This window comes from Leucopleurus acutus (assembly GCF_964270905.1).
Source record: "Leucopleurus acutus genome assembly, chromosome: 5".
NCBI classification, from domain to species: Eukaryota; Metazoa; Chordata; class Mammalia; order Artiodactyla; family Delphinidae; genus Leucopleurus; species Leucopleurus acutus.
Window position 1 is genome coordinate 127,123,455 of NC_139147.1, and position 23,016 is coordinate 127,146,470.

At 38.3% G+C, this 23,016-nt stretch overlaps 1 protein-coding gene across 1 annotated transcript in view; it reads right to left on the reverse strand.

Annotated features, from left to right (window-relative positions):
• The window catches only part of PCCB (propionyl-CoA carboxylase subunit beta), a gene marked incomplete at its 5' end in the record, with an annotated part of 90,504 nt that overhangs the window by 14,489 nt on the left and 52,999 nt on the right, over window positions 1-23,016 (reverse strand). Inside the window, one exon of the mRNA XM_082840031.1 lies at window positions 14,874-14,997. Within this exon, the coding sequence (XP_082696157.1) occupies window positions 14,874-14,997 (124 nt within the window). The remainder of the gene's footprint in view (window positions 1-14,873; window positions 14,998-23,016) is intronic.

Here is a 23,016-nt window from a genome sequence, read left to right on the forward strand (position 1 = left end):
CTGGGTCATATGGTAGTTCTATTTGTAGTTTTTTAAGGACCCTCCATACTGCTCTCCATAGTGGCTGAATCAATTTACATTCCCACCAACAGTGCAAGAGTGTTCCCTTTTATCCACATCCTCTCCAGCATTTACCGTTTCTAGATTTTTTGATGATGGCCATTCTGACCGGTGTGAGATGTTATCTCATTGTAGTTTTGATTTGCATTTCTCTAATGATTAATGATGTTGAGCATTCTTTCACGTGTTTGTTGGCAATCTGTATATCTTCTTTGGAGAAATGGCTATTTAGGTCTTCTGCCCATATTTGGATTGGCTTGTTTGTTTTGTTGTTATTGAGCTGCATGACCTGCTTGTAAATTTTGGAGATTAATCCTTTGTCAGTTGCTTCATTTGCAAATATTTTCTCCCATACTGAGGGTTGTCTTTTGGTCTTGTTTATGGTTTCCTTTGCTGTGCAAAAGCTTTGAAGTTTCATTAGGTCCCATTTGTTTATTCTCGTTTTTATTTCCAATTCTCTAGGAGGTGGGTCAAAAAGGATCTTGCTGTGATTTATGTCATAGAGTGTTCTGCCTAGGTTCTCCTCTAAGAGTTTTATAGTTTCTGGCCTTACATTTAGGTCTCTAATCCATTTTGAGTTTATTTCTGTGTATGGTGTTAGGGAGTGTTCTAATTTCATACTTTTACATGTACCTGTCCAGTTTCCCCAGCACCACTTATTGAAGAGGCTGTCTTTTCTTCACTGTATATTCCTGCCACCTTTATCAAAGATAAGGTGACGATGTGTGTGTGGGTTTATCCCTGAACTTTCCATCCTGTTCCATTGATCTATATTTCTGTTTTTGTGCCAGGACCATACTGTTTTGATTACTGTAGCTTTGTAGTATAGTTTGAAGTCAGGGAGCCTGATTCCTCCAGCTCCATTTTTCGTTCTCAAGATTGCTTTGGCTATTCAGGGTCTTTTGTGTTTCCATACAAATTGTGAAATTTTTTGTTCTACTTCTGTGAAAAATGCCAGTGGGAGTTTGATAGGGATTGCATTGAATCTGTAGATTGCTTTGGGTAGTAGAGTCGTTTTCACAATGTTGATTCTTCCAATCCAAGAGCATGGTATATCTCTCCATCTATTTGTATCATCTATAATTTCTTTCATCAGTGTCTTATAATTTTCTGCATACAGCTCTTTTGTCTCCTTAGGTAGGTTTATTCCTACATATTTTATTCTTTTTGTTGCAATGGTAAATGCAGGTGTTTTCTTAATTTCACTTTCGAATTTTTCATCACTAGTGTATAAGAATGCCAGAGATTTCTGTGCATTAATATTGTATCCTGCTACTTTACCAAATTCATTGATTAGCTCTAATAATTTTCTGGTAGCATCTTTAGGATTCTCTATGTAGAGTATCATGTCATCTGCAAACAGTAACAGCTTTACTTCTTCTTTTCCGATTTGGATTCCTTTTATTTCTTTTTCTTGCCTGATTGCTGTGGCTAAAACTTCCAAAACTATGTTGAATAAAAGTGGTGAGAGTGGGCAACCTTGTCTTCTTCCTAATCTTAATAGGAATGGTTTCAGCTTTTAACCACTGAGGACAATGTTGGCTCTGGGTTTGTCATATATGGCCTTTATTATGTTGAGGAAAGTTCCCTCTATGCCTACTTTCTGCAGGGTTTTTATCATAAATGGGTGTTGAATTTTGTCAAAAGCTTTTCTGCTACTATTGAGATGATCATATGGTTTTTCTCCTTAAGTTTGTTAATATGGTGTATCACGTTGATTAATTTGCATACATGGAAGAATCCTTGCATTCCTGGAATAAATCCCACTTGATCATTGTGTATGATCCTTTTAATGTGCTGTTGAATTCTGTTTGCTAGTATTTTGTTGAGGATTTTTCCATCTATGTTCATCAGTGATATTGGCCTGTAGTTTTCTTTCTTTGTGACATCGTTGTCTGGATTTGGTATCAGGGTGATGGTGGCCTCGTAGAATGAGTTTGGGAGTGTTCCTCCCTCTGCTATATTTTGGAAGAGTTTGAGAAGGATAGGTGTTAGCTCTTCTCTAAATGTTTGATAGAATTCGCCTGTGAAGCCATCTTGTCCTGGGCTTTTGTTTGTTGGAAGATTTTTAATCACAGTTTCAATTTCAGTGCTTGTGATTGGCCTGTTCATATTTTCTATTTCTTCCTGGTTCAGTCTCCGCAGGTTGTGCATTTCTAAGAATTTGTCCATTTCTTCCAGGTTGTCCATTTTATTGGCATAGAGTTGTTTGTAGTAATCTCTCATGATCTTTTGTATGTCTGCAGTGTCAGTTGTTACTTCTCCTTTTTCATTTCTAATTCTATTGATTTGAGTCTTCTCCCTTTTTTTCTTGAGGAGTCTGACTAATGGTTTATCAATTTTGTTTATCTTCTCAAAGAATCAGCTTTTAGTTTTATTGATCTTTGCTATCATTTCCTTCATTTCTTTTTCATTTATTTCTGATCTGATCTTTATAATTTCTTTCCTTCTGCTAACTATGGGGTTTTTTTTGTTATTCTTTCTCTAATCACTTTAGGTGCAAGGTTAGGTTGTTTATTTGAGATGTTTTTGTTTCTTAAGGTAGGATTGTATTGCTATAAACTTCCCTCTTAGAACTGCTTTTGCTGCATCCCATAGGTTCTGGGTCATCGTGTCTCCATTGTCATTGTTTCTAGGTGCTTTTTGATTTCCTCCTTGTTTTCTTCAGTGATCACTTCGTTATTAAGTAGTGTATTGCTTAGCCTCCATGTGTTTGTATTTTTTACAGATCTTTTCCTGTAATTGATATCTAGTCTCATAGCATTGTGGTCGGAAAAGATACTTGATATGATTTCAATTTTCTTAAATTTACCAAGGCTAGATTTGTGACCCAAGATATGATCTATCCTGGAGAATGCTCCATGAGCACTTGAGAAAAATGTGTATTCTGTTGTTTTTGGATGGAATGTCCTATAAATATCAATTAAGTCCATCTTGTTTAATGTATAATTTAAAGCTTGTGTTTCCTTATTTATTTTCATTTTGGATGATCTGTTCATTGCTGAAAGTGCGGTGTTAAAGTGTCCTAATATGACTGTGTTACTGTCGATTTCCCCTTTTATGACTGTTAGCATTTGCCCTATGTATTGAGGTGTTCTTATGCTGGCTTCATATATATTTACGATTGTCATATCTTCTTCTTGGATTGATCCGTTGATCATTATGTAGTGTCCTTCTTTGTCTCTTGTAATAGTCTTTATTTTAAAGTCTATTTTGTCTGATATGAGAATTGCTACTCCAGCTTTCTTCTGATTTCCACTTGCATGGAATATCTTTTTCCATCCCCTCACTTTCAGTCTGTATGTGTCCCTAGGTCTGAAGTGGGTCTCTTGTATACAGCATATATACGGGTCTTGTTTTGTATCCATTCAGCCAGTCTGAGTCTTTTGGTGGGAGCATTTAATCCATTTACATTTAAGGTAATTTTCAATATGTATGTTCCTATTCCCATTTTCTTAATTGTTTTGGGTTTATTATTGTAGGTCTTTTCCTTCTCTTGTGTTTCTTGCCTACAGAAGTTCCTTTAGTATTTGTTGTAAAATTGGTTTGGTGGTGCTGAACTCTCTCAGCTTTTCCTTGTCGGTAAAGGTTTTAATTTCTCCATCAAATCTGAATGAGATCCTTGCTGGGTAGAGTTATCTTGGTTGTAGGTTTTTCTCCTTCATCACTTTAAATATGTCCTGCCACTCCTTTATGGTTTGCAGAGTTTCTGCTGAAAGATCAGCTGTTAACCTTATGGGGATTTCCTTGTGTTATTTGCTGCTTTTCCCTTGCTGCTTTTAATATGTTTTTTTTTCTATTTAATTTCTGATAGTTTGATTAATATGTATCTTGGCATGTTTTTCCTTGGATTTATCCTGTATGGGACTCTATGTGCTTCCTGGACTTGATGAACTATTTCCTTTCCCATATTAGGGAAGTTTTCAACTATAATCTCTTCAAATATTTTCTCAGTCCCTTTCTTTTTCTCTTCTTCTGGGACCTCTATAATTCGAATGTTGGTGCGTTTAATGTTGTCCCAGAGGTCTCTGAGACTGTCCTCAGTTCCTTTCATTCTTTTTTCTTTATTCTGCTCTGCAGTAGTTATTTTATCTTCCAGGTCACTTATCCGTTCTTCTGCCTCAGTTATCCTGCTACTGATCCCTTCTAGAATATTTTTAATTTCATTTATTGTGTTGTTCATCATTGGTTGTTTCCTCTTTAGTTTTTCTAGGTCCTTGTTAAATGTTTCTTGCATTTTCTCTATTCTGTTTCCAAGATTTTGGATCATCTTTACTATCATTATTCTGAATTCTTTTTCAGGTAGATTGCCTATTTCCTCTTCATTTGTTAGGTCTGGTGGGTTTTTACCTTGCTCCTTCATCTGCTGTTTGTTTTTCTGTGTTTTCATTTTGCTTATCTTACTGTGTTTGGGGTCTCCTTTTCGCAGGCTGCAGGTTCGTAGTTCCCGTTGTTTTTGGTGTCTGTCCCCAGTGGCTAAGGTTGGTTCAGTGGGTTGTGTATGTTTCCTGGTGGAGGTGACTGCTGTCTGTGTTCTGGTGGATGAGGCTGGATCTTGTCTTTCTGGTGGGCAGGTCCACGTCTGGTGGTGTGTTTTGGGGTGTCTGTGGCCTTGTTATGATTTTAGGCAGCCTCTCTGCTAATGGATGGGACTGTGTTCCTGTCTTGCTAGTTGTTTGGCATAGGGTGTCCAGCACTGTAGCTTGCTGGTTGTTGAGTGAAGCTGGGTGTTGTTGTTGAGATGGAGATCTCTGGGAGATTTTCACCACTTGGCATTATGTGGAGCTGGGAGGTCTCTTATGGACCAGTGTCCTGACGTTGGCTCTCCCACCTCAGTGGCACAACCCTGACGCCTGGCTGGAGCACCAAGAGACTGTCCTCCACACGGCTCAGAATAAAAGGGAGGAAAAAAAGAAAGAAAGGAAGGAAGGAAGGAGGGAGGGAGGGAGGGAGGGAGGGAGGGAGGGAGGGAGGAAAGAAAGAAAGAAAGAAAGAAAGAAAGAAAGAAAGAAAGAAAGAAAGAAAGAAAGAGAAAGAAAGAAGATAAAATAAAGTAAGATAAAATAAAGTTATTAAAATAAATAATTAAGAAAAAATTTTAAAAAGTAAAAAAAAAAAAAACAGATGGACAGAACCCTAGGACAAGTGGTGGAAGCAAAGCTATACAGACAAAATCTCACACAGAAGCATACACATACACACTCACAAAAAGAGGAAAAGAGGAAAAAATAATAAATCTTGCTCCCAAAGTTCACCTCCTCAATTTGGGATGATTTGTTGTCTATTCAGGTATTCACAGATGCAGGGTACATCAAGTTGATTGTGGAGCTTTAATCCGCTGCTTCTGAGGCTGCTGGGAGAAATTTCCCTTTCTCTTCTTTGTTCGCACAGCTCCCGGGGCTCAGCTTTGGATTTGGCCCCGCCTCTGCATGTAGGTCACCTGAGGACGTCTCTTCTTCACTCAGACAGGACGGGGTTAAAGGAGCCGCTGATTCGACGGCTCTGGCTCACTTAGGCTGGGGGGAGGGAGGGGTACGGAGTGCGGACCGAGCCTGCGGCGGCAGAGGCCTCCGTGACGTTGCACCAGCCTGAGGCGCGCCATGCGTTCTCCCAGGGAAGTTGTCCCTGGATCACGGGACCCTGGCAGTGGCGGGCTGCACAGGCTCCGGGAAAGGGAGGTGGGGATAGTGACCTGTGCTTGCACACAGGCTTCTTGGTGGCTGCAGCAGCAGCCTTAGCGTCTCATGCCCGTCTCTGGCGTCTGCACTGATAGCTGCGGCACGCGCCCATCCATCTCTGGAGCTCCTTTAAACAGCGCTCTTAATCCCCTCTCCTCGCGCACCAGGAAACAAAGAGACAAGAAAACATCTCTTGTTTCTTCGGCAGCTCAAGACTTTTCCCAGACTCCCTCCTGGCTAGCCATGGCACTAACCCCTTCAGATCTAAGCTCCAAAGCCTGAGCCTCAGCTCCCAGCCCCAGCCCATCCCGGCGGGTGAGCAGACAAGCCTCTCAGGCTGGTGAGTGCTGGTCAGCACCGATCCTCTGTGCGGGAATCTCTCCACTTTGCCCTCCGCACCCCTGTTGCTGTGCTCTTCTCCGTGGCTCTGAAGCTTCCCCCCTCCGCCACCCGCAGTCTCTGCCCGCAAAGGGGCTTCTACTGTGTGGAAACCTTTCCTCCTTGACAGCTCCCTCCCACTGGTGCAGGTCCCATCCCTATTCTTTTGTCTCTGTTTTTTCTTTTTTCTTTTGCCCTACCCAGGTACGTGGGCAGTTTCTTGCCTTTTGGGAGGTCTGAGGTCTTCTGCCAGCATTCAGTGGGTGTTCTATAGGAGCAGTTCCACGTGTAGATGTATTTGTGATGCATCTGTGGGGAGGAAGGTGATCTCTGCGTCCTACTCTTCCACCATCTTCTCCTGTCTCCTGTAACACCACTTTTTATTTCTTACATGATTTAAAAAACAAATGCAGGGAATTCCCTGGTGGTCCAGTGGTTAGGACTCCATGCTGTCACTGACAGGGCCTGGGTTCAGTCCCTGGTTGGGAAACTAAGATCCTGCAAGCTGTGTGGCATGGCCACATATCAATAGATCTAGAAAAGCATTCACAAAATCCAACACCTACTCATGATAAAAACTCTCAGCAAACTAGAAGTACAGGGGAACTTTCTCAGCTTCATAAAGAACATCTACAAAAACCTATAGCTAACATCATACGTAATGGTGAAAAACCAGAAGCTTTCCCACTAAGATCAGGTATAATGCAAGAATGTGCCCTCTCACCACTCCTTTTCAAAACCATACTGGAAGTCCTAGCTAACACAATGGAACAAGGAAAGGAAATATATAAAAGGCATACAGATTGGGAAGGAAGAAATCAAACTTTCTTTGTTTACAGATGACATGACTGTCTATGTAGAAAATCCTAAAGAACAAAAGTACTGCTGAAACTAATAATTACAGCAAAGCTGCAGGACACAAAGTGAATTTATTAAAGTCAATCACTTTCCTGTGTACCAGCAATGAATTTGAAACTAACAATAGAATACCATTTACATTAGCTCACCCCCACCCCCCCAAAAAAAATACATAGGCATAAATCTAACAAAACAAGATCTATATGAGGAAAATTACAAAACTCTGATGAACAAAATAAAAAAGCTAAGTAAGTAGAGATATTCCATGTTCATGGATAGAAATACTCAATATCATCCAGGGGTATGGTATTGGTGAAACAAATCAATGGAACAGAATAAAGAGCCCAGATAGACCTACATAATATAAATAGACCTACATAAATATAATCAACTGATCTTTGGCAAAGGACCAAAAGTAATACAATGGAAGAAAAACAGTCTTTTTAACAAATGATGCTGGAACTACTAGACATTCACATCCAAAAAAACTGATGTAGACAAACCTTATACCTTTAACAAAAATTAACTCAAAATGGATCCAGAGACCTAAATGTAAAACACAAAACTATAAAACTCATAGAAGATAACATGGGAGAATACCTAGGTGACCTTGGAAATAGCAGCAACGTTTTAGATATACTACTTTCAAAGGCATGATCTATGAAAGAAATAATTGGTAAGCTGGTCTTCATTAAAATTAAAAACTTCTCCTCTGTGAAAGACACTGTCTAGAGAATGAGAAGACAACCACTGACTGGGAGAAAGTATCTGCAAAACACACAATCTGATAAAGGATTGCTATCTAACATATACAAAGAACTCTCAAAACTTGTGAAAGAATTTCAATCTAAAATAGAACTGGAGGATGTAATTGGAAAATCTCACACAGTGCCCTCAGGAAGACAAAAACTTAAGGACTAAGAAACTGATTTCCTTTAAAGGCCTGATTTACAGAACACTGATAGTGCCAAAATTTTCTCAGATGACAGGGGGTTGATCAGGGGTTATCTCATATCAACCTTGGGAAGTTTCATGAATGGGAGATGATCCAGGTCAGGATGGACTCACCAAGTGGGCTGAATTGAGTTTTGTTTCTGTGACTGGACTGATTTTATCTGCTCAGGAAGTTTTCAAGGCTGGTCTCCATTTGTTGTTTATTTTAACTGACTCTAACTGGACTCTCCCCTCTTTACATTTCCTGTCCATAAATACAACCTGCCCCAAACCCTCAATGGACTCACCTGTAGCTTGCTACGGTTTGCTTGTCCTAAATTACAGTTCCTCTGCTATTCCTGAATAAACTCACCTTTTTGAGTTTACCTCTGTTTAGGTCAAACAAACGCAACAATAAGAAAACGACCCAATTAAAAACTGGCCAAAGACCTGAATAGATACCTCACCAAAGAAAACACAGACAGGGCAAATAAGCATATGAAAAGATGCTCCACATCATACGTCATCAGGGAAATGCAAATTAAAGTGAGATACCACTACACACATCACAATAGCCAAAATGCAGAACACTGAGAACACCAAAAGCTGACAAGGATGTGGAGCAATAGGAAGTCTCCTTCACTGCTGGTGGGGATGCAAATTAGTACAGCCACTCTGGAAGACAGTTTGGCAGTTTCTTACAAACTAAACACACTCTTACCATTTGAGCCAGCAATCATGCTCCTCGGTATTTACCCAAATGAGTTGAAAACTTACATCCACATAAAAACCTGCACACGAATGTTTTTAGCAGCTTTATTAATAACTGCCAAAACTTAAAAGTAGCCAGGATGTCTTTCAGTAGGTGAATGGATAAATGAACTGTGATATATCCAGACAATGTAATATTAACACTAAAAAGAAATCAGCTATCAAGCCGTGAAAAGACACAGAGGAAACGTGAATCATAGAGTATGTGGCCTTCTCAGACCAGCTTCCTCCATATAACTAAGTGGAAGAGGCTAATCTGAAAACGCTACATACTGTATGATTCCAACTATATGACATTTTGGAAAAGGAAAACTATGGAAACAGTAGAAGGATGAGTGGTTTCCAGGGGTTTATCAGGCTATCAGGGTTAGGGGGAAGGGAGTGATGAATAGGTGGAGCACAGAGGATTTTTAGGGCAAGTGAAACTATTTTATATGATGCTGCAAATGGTGGATACATATCATTACACATTTATCCAAACCTACAGAATATCCAACGCCAAGAGTCAACCCTATAGTAAACCATGGACTTGTAATGATGTGTCAATGTACATTCCATAATTGTAACAGACATAGTGCTCTGGTTCAGAATACTGATAGTGGGGTAGGCTGTACATGTGTGAAAACAGAGTATATATGGGAATGCTCTGTTGTTTCCACTCAATTTTACTGTGAAGCTAAAAGAAGCTCTAAAAAATAAAGTTTATTTAAAAAAAAAAAAGATTAGACACCATAACCAAATGGGATATATCCCAGGAATGCAAAAGTGGTTCAATATACAAAAAAATCAATCAGTATAATACAACACATTAATAGAACAAAGGACAAAAGCTACATGATCAACTCAATCGACATAGAAAAGGCATTTGGCAAAATCTATCACCTTTCATGATAAAACACTCAGAAAACTACAAATAGAAGGAAATTTCCCCAACATGACATAGACCATATATGAAAAACCCACAGCTTACATCATATTCTATAGTGAAACACAAAGTTCTCTCCCTAAGATCAGGAACAAGACAAGGATGCCCAATGGCACTATTGCTATTCAACACTGTGTTGGAAGTTCCAGCCAGAGCAATTAGACAAGAAAAAATAATAATAAAAGGCATCTAAATTGGAGAAGAAGAAGTAAAACTATCTTTATATGCATTAAATATGATCCTATATGTAGAAAATTCCAGAGAATCTACAAGAAAGCTACTAAAGCTAATAAATTCAGCAAAGTTGCAGGTTACAAGATCAGCAAACAAAAAGCAGTTGCATAGTTGTCTTTCTATAAACCGATAATGAACAATCCAAAAAAGAAATTGAGAAAGGAATTCCATTTACAATAGCAACTAAAAGAATAAAACAGGAGTAAATTTAACCAAGACGTTAAAGACCTGTGCAGTGAAAATTACAAAACACTGCTGAAGAAATAAATGAAGACCAAAATAAATGGAAAGGGGACATCACTTTTGGCGCAGTGGTTAAGAATCCACCTAACAATGCAGAGGACGTGAGTTTGATCCCTGGGCTGGGAAGATCCCACATGCCACGGAGCAACTAAGCCTGTGCACCATGACTACTGAGTCTGCGCTCTAAAGACTGCAAGCCACAACTACCGAGCCCACGAACCGCAACTACTGAAGCCCGCACACTCTGGAACCTGCATGTCGTAACTACTGAGCCCACGTGCTGCAACTACTGAAGCCCACGCACCTACAGCCCATGCTCAGCAACAAGAGAAGCCACTGCAATAAGAAGACTACGCACCACAACAGAGAGTAGCCCCCGCTCATCACAACTAGAGAAAGCCCACGTGTAGCAATGAAGACCCAACACAGCCAAAAATTTAAAATAAATAAATAATAAATGGAAAGACATCCTGTGTTCATGAGTTAGAAAACTTTACATTGTTAAAATGTCAATACTTCATAAAGTGATCAGCAGATTCAATGCAATCACTACCAAAATTCCAACAACCTTTTCTGCAGAAATGGAAAGGCCAACAGTCAAATCCATATGGAATTGCAAGGGTCCCAAAAAAGCCAAAATAATCTGAAAAGGAAGAACATGAGAAGACTCACACTTCCCAATATTAAAACTTACTACAAACCTACAGTAATCAAAACAGTGCAATACTAGAACATGGATAGACTTGCAGACCAAAGGAATAGTATTGAGACCCCAGAAATAAACTCATATATCTACAGCCCACTGATGTCTGACAAAAATGCCAAGTCCATTCAAAAGGGAAAGAATAGTCTATTCAACAAATGGTGCTGGGATAACTGAATTTCCGCATGCAAAAGAATGAAGCTCTCTACAAATGCTAATGCATATATATGGAATATTTTTAAAAAATGGTACTGATGAACCTAATTGCAGGGCAGGAATAAAGATATAGAGAATGGACTTGAAGACACAAGGTGGGAGGGGGAAGCTGGGGTGAAGTGAGAGTATCATCAACATATATACACTACCAAATGTAAAATAATTAGCTAGTGGGAAGCAGCAGCATAGCACAGGGAGATCAGCTCGGTGCTTTGCGATGACCTAGAGGGGTGGGATAGCGAGGGTGGGAGGAAGGCTCAAGAGGGAGGGCATATGGGGACATATGTATGCATATGGCTGATTCACTTTGGTGTACAACAGAAACTAACACAGTATCGTGAACCAATTATACTCCAATAAAGATCTATTAAAAAAAAAAAGAATGGGGCTTCCCTGGTGGTGCAGTGGTTGAGAGTTCACCTGCCGATGCAGGGATGCGGGTTCGTGCCCCGGTCCGGGAGGATCCCACATGCCGCGGAGCGGCTGGGCCCATGGGCCATGGCCGCTGGGCCTCAGCGCCTGGAGCCTGTGCTCTGCAACGGGAGAGACCACAGCGGTGAGAGGTCTGCATACTGACAAAAAAAAAAAAAAAAGAAGAAGAATGAAGCTGAACCCCTAACTTACGCTATATGTAAAAATTAACTCAAAACTGATCAAACCTAAATGTGAAAACTAAAAGCATAAAACTCCTGAAAGAAAACATAGGGGAAAAGCTCTATGACATTGGATTTGCAAATAAGTTCTTATATATGACTCCAAAAGCACAAGCAACCAAAAACAAAGAGAGAGAGAAAGAGAATTAGACTTCATCAAATTTTATAACTTTTGTATATCAAATGACGTTATCTAGAAAGTGTAAAGAAAACCTAAAGAATGGAAGAAAATATTTGCAAATCATTTATCTGATAAGGGTTTAATATCCAGAGTATACAAAGAATGCTTGTAACTCAACAACAAAAAAAAACCTCTAAGTAATCAAAAAATGGGCAAAGGACTTGAATAGACATTTCTCCAAAGATATGCAAATAGCCAATAAGCCTAAGAAACGATGCTCAACATCCCTAATCATTAGGGAAATATAAATGAAAACCACAATGGGATAATACATCACACCCATGAGGACTGGCTATTATCAAAATATACCAGAAAATAACAAGTGTTGATGAGTATGAAGAAATTGGAACCCTGTCCATTGCTAAGGAGAATGTAAAACAGTGCAGCCACTGTGGAAAGCAGTGTGATGTTTCCCCAAAAAAGTAATCCTAAAATTACCATATTACTCAGTAATTCCACAACTAGGTGTATACCCAAAAGAATTGAAAACAGGGTTTCAAACAAATACTTGTACACCAATGTTCACTGTGACATTATTCACAATAGCAAAAAGGTGGAAACAACCCAAGTGTCCATCAACAGATAAATGATTAAACAAAATGCAGTTATACACATGCAATGGAATATTATATAGACATGAAAAATTAAAATGAAGTTCTGATACATGCTACAATATGAATGGATCTTGAAAACATTATGCTAAGTAAAACAAGCCAGACACAAAGGAACAAATATTGTATGATTCTACTTATATGGCATATCTAGAATAGGTAAATTCACAGAGAGTAGATTAAGATTACCAAGGGTGGGAGGTAGGATGGAAATGAATTGTCTGTTTGGGATGATTTGAAATTTGGGGGGGAAAGTTAGTGGTAATGGGTTCACACATTGTGAATGTAATTGACGCCACTGCACTGTACCCTTAAAAATGGTTAAAATAATATCAAAAAAACAAACAACCCAATCAAAAAATGGGCAGAGACCTAAACAGACATTTCTCCAAAGAAGACATACAGATGGCCAACAGGAACATGAAAAGATGCTCAACATCACTAATTATTAGAGAAATGCAAATCAAAACTACAATGAGGCAACATTTCACACCAGTCAGAATGGCCATCATCAAAAAGTCTACAAATAATAAATGCTGAAGAGGGTGTGGAGAAAAGGGAACCCTCTTGCACTGTTGGTGGGAATGTAAGTTGGTGCAGCCACTGTGGAAAACACTATGGAGGCTCCTAAGAAAACTAAAAATACAGCTACCATATGATCCAGCAACCCCACTCCTGGGTACATATACAGAAAAGACAAAAACTCTAATTCGAAAAGATACATGCACACCAATGTTCATAACAGCACCATTTACAATAGCCAAGATATGGAAGCAACCTAAGTGTCCATCGACGGATGGATAAAGAAGATATGGTGTATACACACACACACACACACACACACACACACACAATGGAATATTACTCACCCGTAAAAAAGAATGAAATATTGCCATCTGAAGTAATGTGGATGGACCTAGAGATTATCATACTGAGTGAAGTAAGTCAGACAGAGAAAGACTAATATTATATGTTATCACTTATATGTGGAATCTAAAAAATAATACAAATGAACTTATTTACGAAATAAAAACAGATTCACAGACATAAAAAATAAACTTATGGTTACCAAAGAGGAAAGGCGAGGGGGTGAGGGATAAATTAGGAGTATGGGAATAACAGATACACACCACTATATATAAAATAAACAATAAGGATTTATTGTATAGCACAGGGAACTATATTCAATATCTTGTAATAATCTATAATGGAAAAGAATCTGAAGAAGTTATATATGTACATATATATATATATATATATACACACACACACATATGGCTGAATCACTTTGCTATACACCTGAAACTAACACTATATTGCAAATCAACCATAGTTTAGTAACAAAAAAAAAAGGTCAAAATGGCAAATTTTATGTTATATATATTTTACCACAATAAAAAACACTTTTACAGACCTTTTTCTAAAGACAAGGAGAAACTGTCACAGCAGAAATAAAAGATGAGGCTAGGTCAAAAAGGGAGGGTGTATGCGTCCCACATAGGGATTCAAAGGAAACCTAAGAAGGAAAATAGTAAGGAGGGAAGCACTATCCAGAGACCCCAACCCCACCCAGAGCACAACCATGGAAGAGTCCCCACACCCTAGCTGTTACTCAAGTCTGACCATCTCACCAGAAAGCTGTGGGGTACAGACACAGCAAGATGCTGTTAACTTGTCATGGATCAGGGACTTCCCTGGTGGTGCAGTGGTTAAGAATCCACCTGCCAATGCAGGTGACACGGGTTCGAGCCCTGGTCCGGGAAAATCCCACATGCCACGGAGCAACTAAGCACTTGCGCCACAACTACTGAGCCCGCATGCCACAACTACTGAAGCCCACACGCCTAGAGCCCATGCTCCACAACAAGAGAAGCCACCAAAATGAGAAGCCCACGCACCATAACAAAGAGTAGCCCCTGCTCGCTGCAACTAGAGAAAGCCTGTGTGCAGCAACGAAGATCCAACGCAGCCAAATTAATTAATTAATTATTTTTAAAAGCGTATATAACTTGTCACGGACCAACTGTTCTCCTGGCACCATCAAAGGCACTAGAGAGAAAACTGTGAATAAGACACTAACACCCTTGGCCTCATGGGGCTCACAGTTTAGTGGGTGAGACATAATGTAACTAGGGGGACAGAAAGCAGGCCTCTGAAAAAGTAAAGACCTTAAAAGTTGAGGAGGAAAGTTATCTATAAACCCTTAAAAAATTAGAGAAGCATGAAAGAAGCATTTTCAGATGCTTATGTTAATTTTGAGAAATTAAGAGACAAAGGAGCTTTCGCAACTTCAGCTATTGATATTTGAGTTTCTTTCTCTAGCCACTGAAGGCTGTGTCTGAGGAAAAGGCAGAAGATGGGCACCTTGGGCCCAGGCAGCCCTGGCTCCCGACCACCCCCCAAAGTCTATGAGAGTGTCTCCCTCCTACCTGAAGCCACTTTAGGTTGGTTGCCAACAATTCCAACAGTCCTCCCATTCATTCTTGCAAAACCAACGATGATGTTCTTGGCATAACTGGGCATGATCTCAAAAAATTCTCGCTCATCAACAACCTGCAGGGATAAATTTACTCTTGAGCTCAAAATGATAAACAAGATCCAACTCCATTATAGAATGACAGACATTTACAGAATTACAGGCTGGATAGCTACTCCCTACCACAGGTTCTCCCAGGAAGCAGGACAACAGGCAGAGGCAGTACCTCCTCCCTGCTGGAAGGGAAAACACTCTCGTACACAAATGGAAGAGGATAAACCAGTACAGTCTTTTTTAAAGGTTCTATTTGAACTTGGCATATTTAATACACTGTTTTTTACCTTACTTTGAAATCATTTCAAACTTTCACAAAAATTTCCAGAATACAAAAAAATTTAAATATCCTTCACCCAGATTCCCCACTTATTAACGTTTTACCATGTAAGCTTCATAGTTCCCTCTCCCAACCTGCCTACCCTGCTTTTCTGTCTCTTAAGTATGTGTCTGTATATATATTCTCTAACTATATATATGTCCATACACACAACTTTTTTTCCTGAACTGTTTTGAGAATAAGTTACAGACACGACGCCTCTTTACCTCTAAGTACCTAAGTGTCTACCTCCTAAGAACAGGACATTCTCTTCTATAACTTCAGTGATATTATCAAAATCAGGAAATTAACATTAATATATTATTATCTATTATAAAACCTTATTCAAATTTCACCAGTTATTCCAATAACATCCCTTATAGCAACAAAAATCTAGTTCTAGAACCTGATCCAAGATCACTTGGTACTCTGAGTGGTCATGTGGTCTCTTTAGCCTGCCTTGATTCTTTCCCCTCAATCTTTGTCTTTTATGTTCATAACATCTTTGAAGACTACAGGTCAGTTACTTGGTTATTTGGGTTTCATGTTTGTTCATGTTTAATTTCAGGTAAAGCATTTTTGGCAGAATATCACAGAAGTGACCCTCTCAAGTGCATCACATCAAAAGGCACATGATGTCAATTTGTCCATTAATGGTGGTGATATATGTCAGGTTTCTCCCCTGTAAAGTTACTATTTTTCCACTTGTAATTAATAAGTATTTTGTAGGGAAATATTCTGAAATTATGTAAAAATCGTATGCTTCATCAAGCTTTTACCTAGTAGGTTTAGTTAGCATTCATAGATGATCCTTGATTATTAACCCAATTTCTGCCACGATAACTGCCAAACAATTTTTCTAACTCCATTTTTCCTTCTCCATTTATTACTTGGTATTCTATTGTCAAAAATGTCTTTGCCTTTCCCATTTACTTATGGGAAATCCACAGTATGAAGGTATAGATTTTTGTTTTATTATGTGGATTGTAATCTTTACCACCAACATTTATTTTATGTTCAAAGTGTCCCACATTTGACAGTGAGAGCTCATTCAAGGTGGATCCTATGCCCTTTTGATGCTTCTCCATCATTCTTTGAGCATTACCTTACATTCTGGAATTAACTTACTTTCAGGTTCATCTTGTATTTTTTTCCTGCCCCAAGCCCTAGAATCAGCCATTTCTCCAAGGGACCCAGGTCCCCAAGGGTGGGGGGTAGAATAAATGGCTGCTTCTAAGAAGCTAGCCCAGAGCACAGAGCTAGGAGATCTACACACACACACACACACACACACACACACACACACACACACACACACATTTCTGTAATATGAAAACCAGGAGTTCATACTGATAACTCCAATTCCAACTTCCAATTCAACTACAGGGTTCATTCTAGTATCCCCCTTTCCATACTATAACTCCTTTCTCCTATAGTGGACATCTAACTCCCATTATCCTCAAAACGTAGTTATTATTCAATCCTCAAATGTAAATGAAATGGTTTCAGAATTGCTAACCCATATGACAGCAAAAAAACAAAAACCTAATATTCAGTATTTCTTTATGACTATTTCTGTCATTAGACTAAAGGTATATAGTCAAAATACTGCGTTCAAAAGTTATTCATTTGAAACGCAGTTTCATTTGTTTTTATTTCAAAGGTTTATCCCCACCCTGTCTTGATTTTATTTTTAGTATGTAAACATTAATATAGGTTAATAGTGTCACTCCCCATCCCTTCCACTCACGATGTTTTTGCTTTGGGGTTTTTTTTGCAGTGCTGCACAGCTTTCGGGATCTTAGTTCCCTAACCAGGGATTGAACCCGGGCCCACAGCAGTGAAAGTGCTGAGTCCTAACCACTGGACCACCAGGGAACTCCCTCACCCTGTTATTAATGTCATCACTTTCTGATTTATCCTTTGTGTGTGCACTGCAAAAATGAGTAGATACATTTATAGATTTTTAATTCCCCTTCCACCTTAGATGGAAAGTAACAAACTATAGATACTCTCTCACACTCTGAGTTTCTCTCTTGCACTCTGAGTTTCTTCACTTAACAATATATCCTGGAAATCACTCCATATCAGTTCATAGAGCTTTTCCTCACTCTTTTTCACTGCTGCATAGTACTCCATTGTGTGGACGTACCAAAGTTTATTCAACCAATCTCCTATGTGTTGTGTACACTATTTTGACACTTACATTCAGGTTGTTTAGAATACTTTGCAATTATAAATAACACTGCAACAGTAGGAACCTTGTGCATCTATAATTGTGTAAAGTGGGAAGTGTATCTTCAGGGTAAATTCCTAGAAGTGGGACTGCCGGGGCAAACTCTCAGATAGCTCTTACCATCAACACATGACAGTGTCTGCTTCCCCACAGACTTGCCATGGAAAGTATTTTCAAGTTTTGAATCACTGGCCAATCTTACAAAAGAGAAATAATTCAGTATAATTTTAAGTTGCATTTCTAGCATTATGAGTAAAGCTGAACATCTTTCAAATATGTTTAAGGTCCATTTTGTATCTCTTTTGTGAGCTATCTATTCATGATTTTTGCCTGCTTTTCTATCAGTTTTAGTCTTTATTCCTTCAATTTTTAAAAAAGTTCTTTACGTATTAGGGATATTGGTCCTTTACTTGTGATATATGTTGCAAATATTTTCTCCCAGTTTGCTGGTTGTCTTTTTTGTTGTTGTTGTTGTTGTTGTTTTGGGGGGAGGCCACACCACGAGGCATGCAGGATCTTAGTTCCCCAACCAGGGATTGAACCTGTGCCCCCTGCAGTAGAAGTATGGAGTCCTAACCACTGGACCACCAGGGAATTCCTGGTTGTCATTCATTCATTCATTCATTCATTCATTTATGGCTGTGCTGGGTCTTCGCTGCTGTGCGCGGGCTTTCTCTAGTTGTGGCGAGCAGGGGCTACTCTTTGTTGCGATGCGTGGGCTTCTCACTGTGGTGGCTTCTCTTTGTTGCAGAGCACGGGCTCTAGGTGCTCAGGCTTCAATAATTGTGGCACGCGGGCTTCAGCAGTTGTGGCACGCAGACTCAGTAGTTGTGGCTCACAGGCTCTAGAGTGCAGGCTCAGTAGTCGTGATGCACGGGCTTAGCTGCTCCGTGGCATGTGGGATCTTCCTGGACCAGGGCTCAAACCTGTGTCCCTTGCGATGGCAGGTGGATTCTTAACCACAGTGCCACCAGGGAAGTCCCCCTGGGTGTCTTTTAACTTCATGTATTTTTTTGCTATGCAGAGTGGAATTTTTAAATGTTTATATAGTCATATTTATCAATTTTTTAACTGAAACTGAATTTTAAATCATAGTTCAAAATCCTTTACCTTCTCCTAAAGGTAGAGAAATTCATCTATGCTTTCTTTAAATATTTCACTTATTATATTTAGTTCTCTGATCTATTATTAGTTTATTTTTGCATATGATATAAACTACAAATAAAATTTTATATTTTCCTAACCAGCTATCCAGGTGTCTAGCACCATTTCTTTCTTTATTTATTTTGCAGGGCGGGGAGCCACACTGCACAGCTTGTGGGATCTTAGTTCCCTAACCAGGGATTGAACCCGGGCCCTCAGCAGTGAGAGAGCAGAGTCCTAAACGGGACTGCCAGGCAACTCCTTAGCACCATTTATTGAAGAGCTAATCTTTGCCCATGGAATTTGACATAATACCTTTATCATATGTACCAGAATTCTATATGTACTTGAATCAACTTCTAGCTTTTCTATTCTATTCCACTGATCTATTTATGTGCCAGGACTACACTGTTTTAACTACAGCACGCTTTAATAAAGGATATGGCCATAGCTTTTCTTTTGATGTTCTTATATTAACTCAATATCCAGGAACAAGGGATGTCTCTGCATCTGTTCAAGTCTGTTTTCATGTTTTTCAGAAGTTTTAAAATTTGCCCCATAAGTTTATCACTAAATATTTTATCTTTATTGCTATGCAAAATGAGTTTTTACATTACCACAATATAATTGGTTACTGTTTGTGTATATGAAGACTATTCCTAGGTTAATTTTATATCCTGTTCCCTATTTATTGTTTCAGTTTTATCACGCATTCCCTAGGATTTTTAGCATATTATGTCATACACAAGCATAGGTCAACTTTTGCAAAGCTTGTTGCCTCTAATTGATCTTCTTCTTTATCTAATTGCATTGGCTAATACCTCCAGTACAATGTTAAATAATAGTGGAGATAGAGAGCATCCTTGCCTTGTCCCAGATCTTAGTGTAAGTATTTCCATATTAAGATGCTTGGTTTTGAAAAAGTGTATATTAAACTATCATGTTAAGTATTCATCAATTCCTACTTTCTTGAGTGTTCCTATTAGAAATGGGTGTTGAACTTTCTTAAAGCCTTTTCTCAGCATTGTATGAAAACAACCATATAATCTTTCTCCGGTCTTATCTATTAATGCAGTACATTATAGATTTTCTAGAACCAACCTTGCATTCCTACAATAAATCCCACTTGCTTATGGTATATAATTTTAACATGGTGTTGGAGTCTGTTAGCTAACATTTATTTGGTATTGTTGCATCAATATTGGTAAATGATGCCAATCTGAAATCTTTTTCAGTTCTATATCAGGTTCAGGTATATCAATGTCATACTTGTTTCATAAAAAGAATTTGTACAGGGTGTGTGTGTGTGTTTACTGTCTATGATCTGAAATACTTTATGTAGCACTGTGATTCTTTGGTCTTGGAAGGTTTCATAGAATTCCCACATGAAACTATCTGGGTCTAGTGCTATTTTTGTGAAATAACTACTATGTAATTTGGTCCACTTAGGCTTTCTACCTCTAATGGGGTCAATTTTGGGTAAAATGTATTTTCCAAATAAAATGTCCAGTTCATCTAACCTCTTATGATTTTTAAATTTCTTCTATCTCTATCATTTCTCCTTTCCACTTTTTACTTGTGCCTTTTTTTTTAAGTTAGCTAGTAGTTACTCTATTCCATTAGTTACAGCTATTTTTCTATTTCCCAAGTCATAAAATTACTGCTTTTATCCTTATTAAATCCTGTCTTGTTATTCTTCAGAATATTTTTCCCCATCTTTTTGAATGGAGAATTTAGTTTCTTTTCCTTCTTTCATTTTTCACTAAGCAATTAAGGCTATAAATTTTCCTCCTCTCATAGACAGTATTCCATAGATTTTGATATGTAGTGTTTTCATTATCTTTATTCTCTTAGAATTCTGTCATTTGGCTTATATTTTCTCCTTTTATTCAAGAATTAACAGATTTATTTTAAATGAGACAGTGCTTTTATTGTTGTAGCTATAAATTTCTAGTCTTAATCATTGTGTTTTGTAATATTTTTGCTTTATGGACTGCTAGGATGCTTTCTTTCTGACCAAATATGTGATCAACTTTTGTGAATGTTCCATGTGCACTTGAGAATAAGATTCATTGCCTATTACCAGGCTGTAAAGTCTGAAATAGATCTTTAATATCTATCTGTGATGTTATTGAGGTCTTCTATATCTTACTTATTTTTGTCCATTTGACCTACTTTGTACTAATTATGGTACATTTAAATCTATTATTATTTGTTTCTACCTATGTCTCCTTGGACATCCTATAGTTTCTCCTTTTTAAAGATGGTAGTTTTATCATTTAGGGCATAGATCTTTTACATCATCACTGTGAATTATGGCTTTTAGCATTTGAAAATGTCTTTCCTTGTCACAGTAAATACTTGAATTTCACATCACCCAATATTAGGCTCACACACACGGCATTGTTTCTGTTCTCCTGACATACCTTTCCCCATCCCTTACGTTTAACTTTTCAGAATCACTTTGTCTCTTTTACAACACATATAGTTGGTCTTGCTTTATGAGGGAAATTGAACATCCTTTTCTTTTAATAAATGAGATAAACAAGTTTAATAAATAAGTTTGGCCATTCATATTTATTGGTATTTCAGATGTTTTTTATTCTTGTAATTATTCTGTGTACCATGTTATATTTACTGTTTAAGTAATATGTTTTATGTTGCTGTTTATAAAGATTTATATTTTTGGTCTAGTGGTTACCTTTGTAATTATACCTTTTTAATGCCCTTAGTCTGTTTCCTCATCTAATGTCTTATTAACTGGGTTGTCTACTATTAATATCTGTTGAGTCACAACAATCAGTATACTTATTCTGCTATACTCTTTCACTCTTCCTTCTCTTCCATCTTTCAGTGGCATTTTTTTATGCAACTGAAACATAACATTTATACATTGTTCTCTACCCTCATTCCCAACCTTATTCTAGTCTTATAATTAAATAAGCACCATCAATCCTTTTCCTAAAATTTGTCCAGTAATCTCTTGGTTGGATGAAACTCATCCTCTAGAAGCTTCCTCAAGAAGAGCCTGGGAACACAGAATTCCCTCAGTTTTAGCTGGTTTTCTTTAGTCTTAATACATGAACATCAGCTTGGCCAGATATAAAATCTTTAGTCTTTCCTGGCGTCTCCAGGAAGTGCTTCTCTATTGTTTCCTTGCTTTGTTGTTGCTTTTGAAAAGTCTGATGCTACTCTAATTCTCCCATCTTTGTAAGTTACTTAATCTTTTTGCCCCAAAGTCTTGAGGATTTTTCTTTTCAAAATCTAGTAGTGGGACTTCCCTGGTGGTCCAGTGGGTAAGACTCCACGCTACAAATGCAGGGGGCCTGGGTTCGATCCCTGGTTGGAGAACAAGATCCTGCATGCATGCTGCAACTAAGAGTCCACATGCCACAACTAAGAAGCCCACAAGCCACAACTAGGAGTCCACATGCCACAACTAAGAAGTCTGCATGCCGCAACTAAAGGTCTCACATGCCACAACAAAGATCCCACATGCCACAACTAAGACCCAGTGCAGCCAAAAAAAAAAAAAAAATCTAGTAGTTATATGTGGATATTTACTCGAGTTTGATCATTCTTGGTTAATTTTCCCATACACTCAGTGAGCTCTTTCATTATGTAGCTCTGGGTCTTTTTCTGGGATGTCTTCTTGGATTACAGTTTTAAACATTAATTCTCTTCCTGTTTGTCCTTCGTCAGACACTCCAGTTATATGTATGTTCAGTCTTCTTTGCCTATCTTCCATTTTAGTCACTTTTTTCTGATTTTTTTACCTTTTTCTTTATGCTTTTGGTTGTTTTCCCACTTTTCTTCAACATTCCTTATTAAACTTCATTCAAATACAATCTCCCTAGAGCACTTTATAATTCTGTCTTCACTTCTCATATATGATTTTGTCCCCCACCATTTTAATTCAGTCACCTCTAACTTTACTTCTTCCTATTTTATGTCCATTCTGTCATTAGTTTCTGAATTTGATTTTCATAACTCAGGTGATGATTTGAGGCTACTGAACTCTACTGCAGTGTGATCATCTGCTGAATGACTAACTTTTACAATGAAGGGAGTTTTGTCAATTGAAGTTTTTTGTTCTCATTTTTGGTTTTCTTATCTTAGTAGCTCTGTATAGATAAACTACTTGTATCTGCATTTTGTGGACAGGGTTGACAGTCTGGGATGGTGAACAAGATTCCCAGTTCAAGAGCGCCCTCTTCTGTCAGTATAACAAAGTGCCACTTAGTTAATGGGTGTCTTGGTATTAGAAGAGGGTGGTAGGGAAAGGGGTAGTATGACCTTCAGTGTTTTTTTTTTATCTTGTAGACACATAAATTTACCTCTTTC